The 16,120-nt window shown below is 38.2% G+C and overlaps 1 protein-coding gene across 1 annotated transcript; it reads right to left on the bottom strand.

The window, feature by feature from the left end:
* Positions 1 to 6,925: 6,925 nt before the first annotated feature.
* LOC109913605 (otolin-1-like) lies at positions 6,926 to 15,894 on the bottom strand. The gene is made up of 3 exons (XM_048604630.1): positions 15,818 to 15,894; positions 9,521 to 9,601; positions 6,926 to 8,714 (listed from the first exon to the last, which is right to left on the bottom strand). The coding sequence occupies exons 1-3, from the start codon at positions 15,876 to 15,878 to the stop codon at positions 7,456 to 7,458; spliced, it is 1,401 nt and encodes a 466-aa protein (XP_048460587.1). The 5' UTR covers positions 15,879 to 15,894; the 3' UTR covers positions 6,926 to 7,455.
* Positions 15,895 to 16,120: the final 226 nt, after the last annotated feature.

The following is a 16,120-nucleotide window of genomic DNA, read 5'->3' on the forward strand; positions in this document are numbered from 1 at the left end:
CAAGAGTTAAGGTTAATTGCAAAATTACAGTTGAAGTTTTAAAGCTGTAAGGAGTTTTGCATGCATATTAGAAGTTGACTAAATTAAAACCTCATAGTATATCATGAGTCAAGAGGCCAGCTTCAAGTATATTGTTAGTCAAGATTTGATTTAAGGAATCAAGAAGAAACAAAATCTGCAGAAAGGCACATTGAACTTTCTGTGAAACATTCTGTACTTCAACAAGAGGAATGTTAATCTTTAGTTGCCTAGTAAAATCTGTTAGTTCCCAAACTAATTTAGTTATTGTCCTTTTCATCAGTGAGGTTATGCCCCATCCAGAATTTTCTTACTTGGGTTTAATAAAGAGTCCAAATCCCAACAAAAGTTCAGTATGAATTCACTCCTTTGCATTTAATATCTCTATTTAAGAAGTCCAAGATCACTTCTGCACCAGAGCCTCCAGTCCCACTTAAGAAAATCTGAAAGTCCGCTCTCCCTGCCTTGCTGTGCCATCTGTAGTCTTTTGTAAGTCAAATTTGCCAAGACAATGGGAAAATTAGAGCCTTGGGATTACTTTTACAACTGTCTGAGGGCAGTCAGAAAGACAGCAGGCCAGATGTTCAGGGGTTGAACCAGAATCCAAAATGTCATCCCCATTCTGTGAGTTCCTAATTTCCAGTGGCATGGGATAAGGGTACAAGTAGTAACCCTTGCCCCATAATCTTGATCTGGGTGGCTCTATTGAGGTGCCAAGCCATTCCTCTTGCAATTTTCATGAAATCAAGCCATCTTCCACGTGGCTTGTGGTTCATGGTCTTCAGAGGAATCAATATTCTTGATTTGGGAAGCTTTTGAAAAGTAAAGTCAAAAAGTCTCACTCATGCCCTTTCTATGTCAGCTTATGTCATATATTCAACCAAATTACCCCTCATAGTCTTCATATCTTCATTATTCTTCATAGCACTCCTTGCCTATTCATCCAACATACACTCTCAACAATGGGGTATTTTTCACTGTTTAAAAATACCCGTTCATAATTTTCTTTAAGCCTACAAGCCTTTAAAAATGTTAATCAAAAAGACCTTTAATATATATTTAGAAGGAGATATAAGCACCTGACATCTCTTTATCAAGACCAAATAATCATCAAGGAACTGAAAAAGAGATCACAGAAGAAACATTTACATTATTATAAACTCAAAGCTGTCAATTTTTTCTACAATTGTATCAACAAACTTATTCACATAACCCTTTCATGGGAGTCTGACTTTCGGTCAAACTTCATTTTGTAGAGACTGAAGGAAGGACCTTATAATGATTACTATCACTAGAGAAAAAGTAATGGGACTACTAATGGAGCTTAACGTTGACAAGTCCTCTAGATCTGATGGCCTGAATCTTAGGGCTTCAAAGGAACTGGCTGCAGAGATAGTAGATTTATTGGTTGAAATCTTCCAATTGGTGAGGGCACATCTAAGGTGTAGACTTTGGTACTCTTATTTCAGGAAGCATTAGCTTGCATTGGAGGTAATTCAAAAGATTCATGAGGCTGAATCCTGGGATGAAAGGACGTCTTATGAAGAATCGTTGAGCAAACTAGTCATACATTAATTGGAATTTAGAAGAAGTGATCTTATTGAAACATTGAGCTACTGAGGGTGCATTACAGGGTAGATGCTCAGAGAATGCTTTCCCTCATGGGAGAATGTAGAGCTGGGGGCTACATTTTAAAATAAGGGGTCTCTAATTTAATATGGAGATAAGAAGGAATTTGTTCTTTTAGAGGGTTATTACTGTTCAGAATTCAGTCTCTCATAAGCACTGGAGGCTGGGTCATTGTATATACTTAAGGCTCAGTTAGATAGATCTTTGATTGACAAGAAGTCAAGGGTTATGGAGTTCTTGCAGGCAAGTTAAGCTAAGACCACATCAGCCATAATCTTATTTACTTGTAAAGTGGGCTCAAAGAGCTGAATGGTCTACTCATGCTTCAATTTCTTCTGTTTTTATGACAGATCAGTTGAGTCAAATTGCCTGTGTCTGTGCTGTTTACATATTACTATTGATTACTATTTACAAAATCAAATTGAAAGTATTCACTTAATACTCTGACAAAGAAATAAGTGCAGAAGTGATGAGAAATTTTCAGGAGAGAGGAGATCTAAAAAGGGGAAGCAAGACAAGAGCAGAAGTTAGGATTGGGGTTCAGAATAATTGAGGGCAGAAGGCAAGGAGAGTATTGGATGATGAAAAGTAAGGAGAGGAGATGTTTTGTGATGAAGGTTCATGATATTATTATAAGGAAACTTGGGTCCTAAAGTGTAGAGAACCATGTTTGATTTATGTTCCCATATTGTGTATGTTAAGAAGGATATTTTAGTTTCATTTTGAGTTCCAGTTGTTTGAAGTTTGTTTACGTGGATTTAGATGTGCTCTATAAGAAACCCCTAAGGTGAATATGTTAATGTTTTCTAAATCAAAATAGTGAATACGGAAATACAGACAGAAACCAAGTACAACTGTGCCAAGTGAACAAGGAATTTTAAAGTGAAACAGGGTAATTGTTCACTGGGGTTTGAGTAACTTTAAGGTTGCTTTTGAAAGTAACAGGGATAAATCCACATTTTTGACATAAGGAATAAGACTTTTCAACTAGCTTGTTTTATGGCATAATAGCTTGTTTGTTTATGCTGACCACCACTGTAACCAAATTATAGAAATAAAGCTTGTGGTCTATCAAGTCAGGTTTTCCTTTGGGATCTGACTTATATAGTATTAACATCAGCTGGAATAATAACATTTTATTTTATTTACATAGTACATGAGACAATAAGTCAATCAAATGCACGTGAATTAAATTGCTAATAATCATTAGGACTGTGACTATAGAGCATGACGTAGTTAATAACTGTGAAATTATAACCGCTTTTAGCTAATAGTTCTCCCCATCAATCATTGGTTGAGAAAAAATTGTGATGATTTTTCAAAATCTACCTTCAAATTGTATTAAATGGGATGACTGAAATTTTGTGGAGTGTGTGAGTAATAACCTGGACTTAGGTAGATTCAAAAGCTGGGCTAAGCTTTGATAAATGATATTTATTGTTAATAAGTGCAATGTGGTTGGGATAGGGTAAAAGAGTCTCAACTCTACCATTGTAACAAACACATAGGTCTAAAGAATACAGCCTTGAAAGAAACCTGGACTGCTGCCGGACATGTCATTGAATCCTTGCTCAGGGGATGGAAATCAAGTAAATGCAGTAAGAACTGCCTGGTATTTAGTTTAAGCTGATAGTGGCAAGTGAATTTGCTCCACATAGTGTCAGGAAATGACCACCTCCAGCAATACAGACTCTAACCGGCTCTCTTTAATGTTTAATAGTATCACAATTGATAAATTATCATGAATAGCTCCGGGCTGCTATTGACTACATCTGGATCAGCCATACTGTGGTAGCAAGAGCAGGTAACAGGCTGGATATTCTACGGTGAGTAATTCACTTCATGGCTTCAAAGCATTTCCACCATCTTCAAAGCACAGGTGTGGATCTTGACAAAATACACTCCATTGCTTGGATTTGTACAACTCTAACATTCAAATGTTTCACACCGTCTAGGATAAAATAGCCAACTCGATTAGCATCTCATCTAACATCTCAAGTATTCATTTCTCCCAGGATCAGCATACTGTGGCAAGTGTGCACCACCTATAAGATGCACACAACAACTTGCCATGCTCCTTCAAAAATATCTTCCAAACTAACACTGACTTCTTCAACCTCTCCCTCCTACAATCTGAAGTCCCCACTTGCTTTGAGAAGACCACCACTATCCCAGTTCCTAAGTAAGCACATGCAACATGCCTTAATGACTATTACCCAGTGGCTCTTACCTCCATAATCATGAAGTGCTTCAAGAAGGTCATCATGGCCCACATCAATTCTAGTCTTCCAAACTGCCTCGATCCCCCGCAATTTGCCTACTGACATAACAGGTCCACAGTGGATGCCATTTCCCTAACTCTGTACTCATCCGTGCGACATCTGGACAACAAGGACAGCTACATCAGACTCCTGCTCATCGACTACAGCTCTACCTTCAACAGAATTATCCCCCCCAGACCGATCTCAAAACTCCAAGACCTAGGTCTCAGCTCTGCCCTCTGCAACTGGATCCTCCGCTTCCTGACCCATAGACCGCAATCAGTGAAGATAGACAACTGCACCTGCTCCACAATAATGCTCAGCAATGGAGACTCCTAAGGATGCATTTTCAGATTCCTGCTGTACATCCATGACTGTGTTGACAAATTCTGAATGAACGCCAACTACAAGTTTGCTGACGACACCACTGTGGTAGGATGGATATTGAGCAACGAAGAGTCAGAATGCAGAAAGGAGATAGAGGGCTTGGAAACTTGGTGCAATGATAACAACCTCTCTCTCAATGTCGGCAAAACTAAAGAACTGATCATTGACTTAAGAAAGAAGAGAACATGCCCCTATCAATGGAGCAGAGGTTGAGAGGGTTGAGAGTGTCAAGATCTGAGGAGTGACAATAACTGACAATCTGTACTGGACTTCCCACGTAGATGTGACAGTCAAGAAGGCACAACAATGCCACTCCTTCCTCAGGCAGCTCAGGAAATTTTGGCATGTCAATAAGGACTCTCACTGGCTTTTACAGATGCACCTTAGAAAGCATACTGTCTGGGTGCATAATGACCTGGTGTATGACTGATCTGCCCAGGACTGTAAGAAACTACTGCAGGTTGAGTGCACAGCCTAGACCATCACGGAATCCAACCTTCCGTCTATGGAATCCATTTACACGTTTTGTTGCCGCAGAAAGGCTGTCAACATCATCAAAGACTCCATCCCACCCTGGTACTGCTCTACTACAACCTCTTCCATCTGGCAGAAGATACAGAAGTTTGAACACATACACCAGCAGGTTCAAGAACAGCTTCTTCCCTGTCATTATTAGACTGTTGAATGGACTCTCTAAGTTCAGATAATATTGATCTTGTTAATGTTGTTCTCACCTCATGCACATCCTGTGGGTGTAACCCGTATCCCTCACTTGTGTCCAAGTCTTTTCTCACCCTATAATCTGTATGGCCTTGCTTACTCTGATCTGCCGGTACTGCTCAGAAACAAAGACTTTCACTGTACTTAGGTACACTTGACAATAAATCAATTCAAATCAAATCAAATCAACAACCTGCAGCATCTAGAAAATTAAGGGCAACAGTGTATGAGAACACCACAACCTGCAAGTTCCCTGCCATGTAGCAAACCATCCTAGTTTTGGAACTATATCACCATTTCTTATTGTCAATCCTGAAATAGCATACCTATACCAGATGGGCTGCAGCAGTTCCAAAAGACAACTCACCACTGCCTTCTTGATTAGGGAAGAGATGCTAACTTTACGAGTGATGTCCACATCCAATGAACAAATAAAAAAATGGATCGCACGTGTGACGATACTATGGCTTTAAAAGCTGTATTTTGTCCTTTATTTTAAGGAAAGGTTTAAGACAGAGGTACAGAGCTGTCTATTTGGATCCAATAAAGTAAACAGCTTTTGCAGCCTTGCAGTTTTATTTTTAAGTTGGAACAATAGAAGCATCCTGAATGGGTGGGGTCAAGCTCCAACAAAACCAGGACTTTTAGTTTTCAGCAATTGTTGCTGGGTTTTGAAGCTGGATGGAAGCTGCAGTATATCTCTCCCTGCTACTTTCTCTCTCTCTCAGAGTTGTCTCTTGCTGTTTTTCTTCTTGGACTGGAGAATCGCCTATGAGACAATCTATTCTTCTGAACTTGCCTTTGGCCAAGTGTGTGTTTATGGGATTAGTGTATTGAAACACTTACTGTTTAGTCGTAAAATAATCTATTATCCTGTTACGTATCCCAATAGAGTTAAAGTTTTCCAATTTATTCTTTCTTTTGATGTATTTTAGCTATTGTGTATGAATAAAGTGTGTTTTGCTTCGAATCTGGTAGTATGACCAGTTGAGTTGCATCCGGACACCACACCTTATACTTCAATAAAAAAAAAAGTTAGGGTCTAGATTATGTTCTGAATATATTTGGAGGGTGTTTGGTGGGGTCCATAATACATGGAATACAAATCACAGAAGCTGATGGTGGGACTGTCTAAGGCATTGTTTCTTTCAAATCTGTATTAGTCTGTAGTCTAGTCATCATGCTACAGGAAGGACTTTGTAACACTCAAAATGGTGCATTAAAGGGCGAGTGCTCCAATATCTAGATATTGAACACGCAACCTACTCATTGGATGTGTAAACTGCAGAACCAAATTTGTTGATACAAGAAAAGTCTGAGAAACAATATTATTTAGATATTCAAGATCCTACACCGAACCTGCTGGACCTTGAGAAGTTGTTGATCCAATAACATAAGGCAGATAATCGAATCACAGAACAGGGGAAATGATGCAACAAAAAAGGTACAATTACTTCAAATGTAATGAATGTTCAGAATGATCATCTCAGACAGATGATTAAGGCCGATAACATCAGCCATTTGATGCAAAAGTCAACTGAAGGATTTTGGTGACGAGCTGCAAAGACTATATTAAATTATGTGCTTTGAAGTTCTGAAAAAGGATCACCAGACCCCAAACATTAACTCTGCTTTCTCCTGATGAGTTGCTCCAGCAATTTCTGTTCTTGGTTTGATTAAAATCTGGCTTTTGCTAAATAGGCCTTTCCAAGTCCAGTCTGTTCCGGTGTTTCAACTCCCCCATTGGAATAACAGACTGGGAAAATTGAAATATTTTGCACTTTTATGTTCATGTATTTAAGAAAAGGCATGGCTAGTTTGACAGAAATAAAACAAAACACCAAATATTTTCAGACTTTTATTCTAATTGGTACATTGTCTTAAAGAAATGTGGCTTAGATAGACTGAGCAGTGTCTGAACCATACTTCCTACCCACATATTTAAGATGAAAAATTTTTGACGCAGCAATGGATCCAGATTCTTGATTTCCATTAACTGACACCTTTATCTAATAACTAAGCTTGCATAGTTAACAAGGTAAAGGCCTAGTTCAAAAGTAGCATGTGAATGGAATCAAACAAAGAAATTAACAGCATATATGTCATACCTGAAACACATCTTGTTTTTAGATACCCAAATTTGTGAGAAGAAAGTTATATTTGTCTGAGTTAAGGGGGGGAAAATGCTATGTTTTCATTCGTAGTTAACAAATGGTATAATGGTTTGCTCGCAGTGCAACATAAACAAAGAACTACAAGCCTTGTTTCATGATTTTACAATTACTTCAATCAATATTTTGGATGCTTCCTTTATGAACTGGTTAGCTTAATTGGTGAATACGGCTGAAAATGTGACTGTAGAGATAACTGCCAAGTTGAAATTGGTGGCTTTGAGTTTTTGATTGTGGGTCCTGGGGGATTTAAAATCTGTTTGTTCCTGTTATGGGGCTACACTGGCATTTGAAGGAATGGGCTCATATGAATCAAAACCGGAGCCGGAGCCGGAGCCGGAGCCGGAACTAGAGCCGGAACCAGAGCCAGAGCCAGAGCCAGAGCCTGAATCAAAGCCAGAGCCATTTTCAGAACCAGAGCCTGAGCCGGAGCCGGAGCCCGAGCCGGAGCCGGAACCCGAGCCGGAGCCGGAGCCGGAGCCCGAGCCCGAGCCCGAGCCGGAGCCCGAGCCGGAGCCCGAGCCAGAACCAGAACCATATTCATAACTGGACTTGGAACTGAGGCCGAAGTCAGAGCCGGAACCAGAGCCATCATCTTCAGGATGTGTTGGGTCTTTACTGCCAAAATCAGGATTGTAATAATCAGAACCTCCTGAAAATCCCGGAAATGTTTCCCTGGAAATAGCTGGATAACAGGAATCAGGATAAAGCAGAAAGCCGCTGAATGTGCTGTCTGTATCCTGATCTGCATATATACCATTGAAATTAGAATCCTTTACTTGCAACCATATTTTGTCCCCTGCTTCAAGGTGTACTATTAAAGTTTGGGAAACATGGTCCCTGGTAACTTTGTTAGCTGTTTTGATAATTAATTTACGGTTTATGAATAATCCTAGTTTAACGGGATTTTCATCCACTGACAAATGATAACTAAATATATATGATCCATTGACTGGGGCAATGTAAACTCCAACTGCAGGATTGAAATGTCCTTGGATGTTGTAGAAAACAACAGTAAATGGTATTGGGAAAAATGGATTTGGTAAGCCTTCTTCAGGACTTCGTCCAGCAGAGAATGCAGATTGGATAGTAGGAACGCATGGGCCAGCTGGTCCTATCTCACCTTCTTTGCCCCGTTCACCTTTGTTTCCTTTTTCACCCCTTTTTCCTTGCTCACCCTTTGGCCCTAGATCTCCTTTGTTTCCCTCTGGTCCAGGGGCTCCAATATTTCCGCGTTCACCTTTTTCTCCATCCACACAGTTACAGATACCTGGGTCCCCTTGATGACCTTTTATTCCTTTATGTCCTTTGTCCCCTTTCAGTCCAGTGCTTCCTGTTTCGCCTTTGCTGCCAGGATGCCCAGTCAAGCCAATTTCACCCATTTCCCCTTTTGGACCGTAGGGGCCTCTATCTCCTTTGGGTCCTGTATTTCCTTTTAAGGTCTGGCAACTAGTTGGACATTGGCCAGGTAAACCTGCACTTCCCTTAAGACCTGGCAGTCCATTAGCACCTGGGTTACCCCTTGGACCTAGAATCAAAACATGAAAAGTTATTAATAGAAGACATTCTCATATGAGTTCATAAAATTATATTAAATATATAAAAATTAATCAGAGAAGAAAGTATTTTGTTGGTGCCACAGGTTGGGATTTATTACCCCATGCTGGGCACGGTTTTGGTGGAAGATGTGGGAGCAACATAAAATATATTGGGTAGCTAGAGAACCACCTTTTCACCCACCCCCAAACCAGTCTGCATAAAACAGAAGGTAGGTAGTCACTGAAGTCAGCAGCTCACCTCCCTTTAAAGAGAAAGGTAACAGACTATTGATCATATTAACAAGGCAACAGACCCAGATAATAGACTGCCCATGTCTTATGATTGGAGCGTGCAGGTGGGTGGGTATCAGAAGTTCATTCATTGAAAAAGTGGGCCTTTTGACTCAATTTAGAAAGATGCGTTTGTGGCAGTATTGTTACCTAAACATTAGCTGGCAGTGGTGGGCAATAGGGAATTCCAATGGGAATGCTACTACTGATAACTTTAATGTCTTTGAAGACTAATGCATCCTTACTCAGCTACATAACTCTTTCAGTGTCAGATTTATCCAGCTCCAGGAGCAACACTCCTCTTCTTAGCAGGTATGGTTCAGCATTTTCCCAGAGCTCAAATAAGAAAGTCAATCAACATTGTTTGTTTCAAGTTGATTCTCTCTCCTTGTCTCCTTAAGGTGCAAATCTTTTACTGAGTTCCACAAGGACTAGCAGCTATTTTCACAAGTAAGATAAGAAAAATTGTAAAGACAAGTGAAAATTAAACATTTCTGCGACTTGCCTCTAAGACCGCGGAACCCCCTACGTCCTCGAATCCCCTTGAGTCCCATCATGCCCCTTGGCCCTCGAGCACCTTTTTGTCCTGCAATTAGAAGAAAGAAAAATAAATTCAAATTGCACGGAACAAAATCTCAAAAGACCAGTCCCGGTGGTCACGTTTCACTTGGTATTTGTTAAAATGATTAGATTACGGCATTTTGTAAAAGAAATATGTTACAGGCAGAATTGATTTCTCTTATTCCAGCCAGTAAAATATATTTTCTGGGAGTGAAATTGGTCTTCAATAGAACAACATAGGTTTTTTTTTTACGTTCTGTGCATTTGACTTTTCCTTTGAATTCATGATATAATAAATGGGTTACTTTCGAAAGTGGGCTGTCAATTCGCAATCATTCATCTTGAGCCACTGAAAGAAACCAATTTCACCTCAAGTCAACACCTGTAATATATATAAAACATAGACCATTCTTTCCATTCCCTTTCCCCTGAATGGGTGACTTTTGTAGCAGCACAATATAACAAGGATGATGGCTCATCAGTAACTCAACTCAAGTCAGCACTCTTCAGAAGGGTGTAGCAGGCTATTTGAATATGGATGGCATCAAAGATAAGCCTAATTCTATCTTCATTCAATAAACATATAGAAACATTCTCTTGCACTGGTTCCAGAGTAGCCATCATAATTGGAGCTGATTGCAGAATCCTAACTGAAATCAACTAATTTACGATATTATTTTCTACTATTTTAGTTATTAAAACATAGGAATATAGGAGTAGGAATAGGTTATTCAGTTCACCAAGGCTGCTTCACCATTCAACTACATCATGGCTGATAATCTGTGGCATTCCACTTTCCTGTACTATCCCCATCTCCCTTGATGTTATTAGCACTGTAAGCTAATGAAAACATAACACATACAAAAGCTCTGTAAGCTAATATTGTAATAATCACTGAATTACGTAATTGTGCTTTTACTTTTTTTATACACTAGTTGTGGTGAAGGTCTGCATGCTGGGCATTGAAAAAGAAATTACTATGGCACATTCACAGCAACAGAAGGGTATAAACAATCTGGGAAAAAAGGACTTGGTGCTGCAGACACGTAGGCTAATTTGATCACCTACTTGAAAATAATGCCATACTAGACCTGTCGGTGGATTAACCACCTGAGACAGACCTTAGATCGTGGAACTGCTAAACAACCGATGTCATTATGACTACATACTATTGTTTAGTAGTGTAATAAAGGGTCTGAATGGCTGGTTGCAATGCAGAGTGACCCAACTGCATGTGTTAAATTCTTGCATCAGCTGACATTACCATGAATGATTCTCCTTCCAACCTACCCCCTCACCTGAAGCATGGTGACCCTCAAGTTGAACCACCTCCAGCAATCCCTTTCTCAGAGAAGCAGCCCAATGGTTTGGTAAAGCTGTGGCAGTTTACATTACTATACTACAGGAATGAAACTCTACCCAAGTTGTTGTGTGTCATTGATATATGGACCAGAACCATAAGATGCAGAAAAGGACTGCATTTTTCAGTGATGGGCCAACCAGGAACAGGATTGGGCCAACCAGGAAGAGGATTATCTCAGAAGTGGATAATTGAGAACCTGAAATGGAACAGAGCATGGAAGGTTCCATTTATATGCCTGTACTGAGAAGGACTGTGGATACATTAGACTTAGATAGGAGTCAGAGATCACAGAGATTAATTTTGGAGTTCCACAGTAACATAGATTCCTGTTGAAAATAGATCAGACAGGGTAAAGTACTTTTGTATAAGTCTTTTCTTTGTGTATGTATTTTATGGGACTATCCTGTTCTTTGGCTGTCTGCCCTTTCAAGCCAGCAGAGATCATCAACCCTCTGTGATCTGATCCTGTATGTTTTAAGCAGTTGAGTGTTTGATGCAAAAGAAATGTGGAGTGATTGTAACAAGTCAGCCAGGTGGAGCTCATAGAATATGAGTTCCTTGATTGGGGCTGTTAATCTGATCTAATCAGGGAGCCCTGCCTGATAGATATAAACAGGAGTGTCAGGCATTCTGTTGACTCTGAGAGCTGGCTCTGAGGAAGCTGGATCAGTGTTTAAGATTCTCCATGTGTAAATAAAGGGTGACTTGGTGATGGAATACTGGCCTCAATGGAGTTATTTCAAAATGTCTCTGCACAAAATTGTAGGAAAATTGATCTAAGAATACTTTTTGATAAAATCCATGCTTTGCTTTTTTCAAAAGCAATTGTTTCCCTTGATGTGAATGGAATTTCTAGAAGGATATCTCTGGAAGGAGGTATACTAAAGTCCAATATTCAAAAGGTAGAAAAATCTGAGGTCTGTCATTGTAAACTTGGAGATTGCTATTTCTCATCTTGTACAGCTGTAAGATATTTAGTTAGCCCCTTGAATTTTTTTTTATGTGAAACAGAAACATTAGTAAATTAAATGAATGTTATGGACTTTGTGTGTAAGTATAAGGCAGATCCCAGAAGAAATATATGGTTATGACTGAGTGTGCCTGTCTCAGTTTAATGTTATGGAAAGTTGTTGTAGATCTATTGCACTTTCAAAGATTACATGTTTACTTTTGTTTGGTTTAAATAGCCTAAGGTTCTTCTTGGGAATTCACCTTATGGTATTTCAGAAGTTTGAAGAAAAGACGACAAGTAATGTAACATGAGGGAAGGGAATAAATTCTTTTGCAAGGATTGAGCCTTGGAATCACGGTTGCTGGTCAGAATTATGATTCCAAGATACTGTCATAACCACGTGGGGATTTTTAAAATCTGTATGTAAAGTCCACACATGTAAAGGGTGATTTTCCTTAATATTGATAATGCTTAAATTAGCATGTTTGCAGTGAATATCATTAATCTAGAGTTGGATTGATCTTTGGTTAGAAGTCCTGCGAACTTTAAAGATTTGAGCAATTTGTTCCTGATGCAACCTTCAAAAGAAAAAAAAAATTGACACTGCTAATTGGAACTCCCAAACTATTGGTCTGAATTTGACACAGTGACCTCAAAATGCTAAGAATGAGGAGAATTTGACAAAAATTGGTTTGAGAAAGAAGCTAAAAATAAGTTTGGAGGGAACTGACATTAATCCAAAATACTGCAGAACTTCTGTGAAAATAGTTTATTTCCCCGAAACGTTCAGTAAAAGAATAATTTGCTTTTAAAAAGATTAGCATTTGAAATAGAAGTGTGCTTACTATAGTTCAGAAAAGTACATTTTTTAGAAAAAAAACTATTTAAAATGACAAATTGGAGAAATTTTTGGTCTGCCTTTTGGATTAAAAGACAAAGTTAAGTTACATCATCAATCTAACTGTTACTATTTCAGATCACTGGATTAATTCCTTCTCCCTCAAGCAGAATGCATCTTTTATTCTTTTTGCTGATAGGTGGAACTACATTTCCAGTGACTTCAAGAATTTGATCAGATGTCAGAGACACAAAAAATTAAAAGTTTTTGCCAAAAGTTTATTATATATATGACACACCTTCCAGACTGATAGATGTATGGTTTTGGATATTATTATACTTTTCAAATTTCTAAAATTACACATATGGTTGGGCTTTACTAACCCTTTGGGTTTCTAACTAGAGCCACAGTGGATTTTTTTTTAATATAAACAGGTTTTGAAAGTCAACTAATTGTTGGTACCACAGCTAGAAATCAGGAGTCCTACAAATTCCAGAACATAATTGCAATTGCCACATTGAACTAAGCCTTTAACAAGTCCTTTCTGTTAATTTCTGACAGAGTATTTGAGAATGGAAGCAACATAAACTGATTGTAATCACTTGAGTCGCCAATGTAAAAGCACCATTTAAAACTTCCAAGCCTAGAAAGTTTCTGAGATAGTAGGAACTGAAGAAGGGTCTCAACCCGAAATGTCAGCTTTCCTGCTCCTCTGATGCTGCTTGGCCTGCTGTGTTCATCCAGCTCTACACCTTGTTATCTAAGAAAGTTTCTGAAATGTTTTCATGTTTCTGAAACTGGGATTGACAAATAACTTGATAAAAGTTGCTATATCAAGAACTCAAAATGAAACTTATATGAGGTTTAAGGGGACAACCAAATCTAAATATTAAGTTTTAATTTAAACAAAAATAAATGGAAACAATTTAGGTGTTTTAATCTGTACATTAAAGAAAGGAACAGTTGTTTTGGGAAGAAATTGATTAGACACTAACAAAACTGTTCAGTGCAACAATTGTTACTTAAATAATCAAACACGTTTCTTATGAGAAAACAAATATAAAGAACAACAAGCAAAATATGCTAATGCCTTGAACCACATGGGAATATTTGATTTCCATTTTGAAAATATTATGAAACATTTTCTTTATTGGGCGTCAATGTTTCTCCAGAGCTCCTGATTAATATAATTTAATCCCGATGGATTGTCCCACTCAGAAGAGAATGAAAACAAGTCAGCCTGGGTATAGTTCAATTGAATATATCAATTTGGTATTGATGTATATTCTAGGAAAAGGCAAATTCAGACTTGAACAGCCAAGAGAATAAGAACAAGAACGCTTAATAAGAATTATTCACTGGATGAATAGAGGTGAAGGGAGAGTTGGATGATCTTTAATGTCTATGCATAATATTTTAATATTTCAATATTATTGACAGGTAACTCATGAATAGGAAACTTGGCAAAACTCACCTCACTCATAGGCGAGAGGGTAAATAGAGAGATAAAGAATAAAAATGAGCCAGGGACACGGGAAATCTGAAATGATACGGATGGAAGGCCATAAAATGAGTATTACCAAAGAAGCACCCAAATCACCATGATCCTCAGACATAAGTGTCCAACCCTAGCCGTAATGAGAATCAGGCAGTGCACTGTCCCAAATAGATGCCTGGTCTTCTTAATAGTTGGTGTTGATATCCACTGGAAAAATAATGTACCATGATATGCACCATGTTGTTGTACCACGGAAGATAAACATAATGGAGATAGGAATCCCAGATTAGTGTGGTAAAAAGATAAGCAGTTCGCATGAGCAGCCATTGGATCAAATGCTGGATCAAGCCATTAACCCAGAATTTAGGGATAATGGCTGGAAATAGTACTACAAGTTTGCGGAGGATGAAACGAAATTAATAAGAAACAATGATATGGCCACAATACTTAACAAGGACACCTCATTATTGAAAAGTTCAGATTTGGCTTCTCTGAGTAAAGATTTAAAACTTTATAGAAAATATAAAGGGTATTTGACTAGAGAAAATATCAGTTAGGAATCTGAACTAAAAGAGGACCAAATTATGTTAGTTCACCTGATAAGCATGGTGGAGCAATTAGAGTATCATGCTCGGACTATCAAGAAACTCATCTGATAGGATGGAAATGCCATAGATGAGGCTGCCAGGAATAATGTGTGTGCCATATATCATTCCTGATTGTTAGGATATGCCTGTGAAAATATGAGTCAAATTTTTGAAAAAAGATTCCTCATGGGTTACTAATGACCATTTGGAAACATTGACTGAAAATGAAAACAACACTGGTTTCAGCTCAGAGGTTTGGTACTGGTAAATCTTGTATGGACAGATTGGGAAAGGAAAATCTTAAAGTGATGGGATTGGTATTTTATTTTCCAGTGATACCACATGAGATGACACCACTTCCAGTGAACAGGGTTGAGAAGACCAGAGTTTTGGAGGAGGATAAACATGTCAACATTATGAGATCCTACCATCTGTAGTGAATGTGGAGATTATATAATGGGAACTCCTCTAGAGGGTTGCAATACTGGAAGGAATACCACAGAAGTAAATTGCACCATGGAGTTAATGGAAGAAGTCTTCAAGCCAGGTCGCCAGAGCTGGTGAGTTTCTCCAGCATTCTCTGCGTTTGCTTCAAATTTGTAGCATCTGCAGTATTTTGCTTTTGTTCGAGTGTTATTAAACATGATTTCAAGTCTCCTAACAAAAACTTTTATTGAGTTTCACTACATAATATTTGTATAATTATAGGATTTTGGATGACTGTTTTTTGTTTCAGTTAGTCAGTTTAGATTTTGAGACATGTATTTTAGAAATTTGAAAGATTGTACATTAGACAGGCTATACCTCTCATAACAAATCAAAAGTAAAATTAACTGGGTTAAAAAGCTCAAATTACTATAGCTAAGGATTTATTTTTGTTGGATTAATTAGCAATGTAGTTATTTTTAATCATATCATATTGAACTTAGTTGTATACAATTTATCAATTTCATAATGATTCATTACACATATGCAAAGACAAACGAAGATAATAAATGCAAACCTTTTATTCCTCTAAAGCCTCTTGGGCCTATGTGTCCTACTGATCCCATTGTTCCTTTCATGCCAGGCAAGCCTGGCTTTCCTACCAGAAAAAAAATTAAAATGTTAGTTTGCCCAATACAGAAATATATAATGCTGTCAGCTTTAAAAATACATTTCCTGCAAGTTAAAACACAACCATTTCTCGCACTACAAAAAATTCTATAGTCTAAATCCTTTCACTTCACTATGTAAAAGTCCAATGGACAAAACCTATTCATTCACTCTCATTGTTTACAATCCAAAAAGATTAAATATTTTCCAA

This window comes from Rhincodon typus, chromosome 13 (genome assembly GCF_021869965.1).
Source record: "Rhincodon typus isolate 14 chromosome 13, sRhiTyp1.1, whole genome shotgun sequence".
Lineage (NCBI taxonomy): Eukaryota > Metazoa > Chordata > Chondrichthyes > Orectolobiformes > Rhincodontidae > Rhincodon > Rhincodon typus.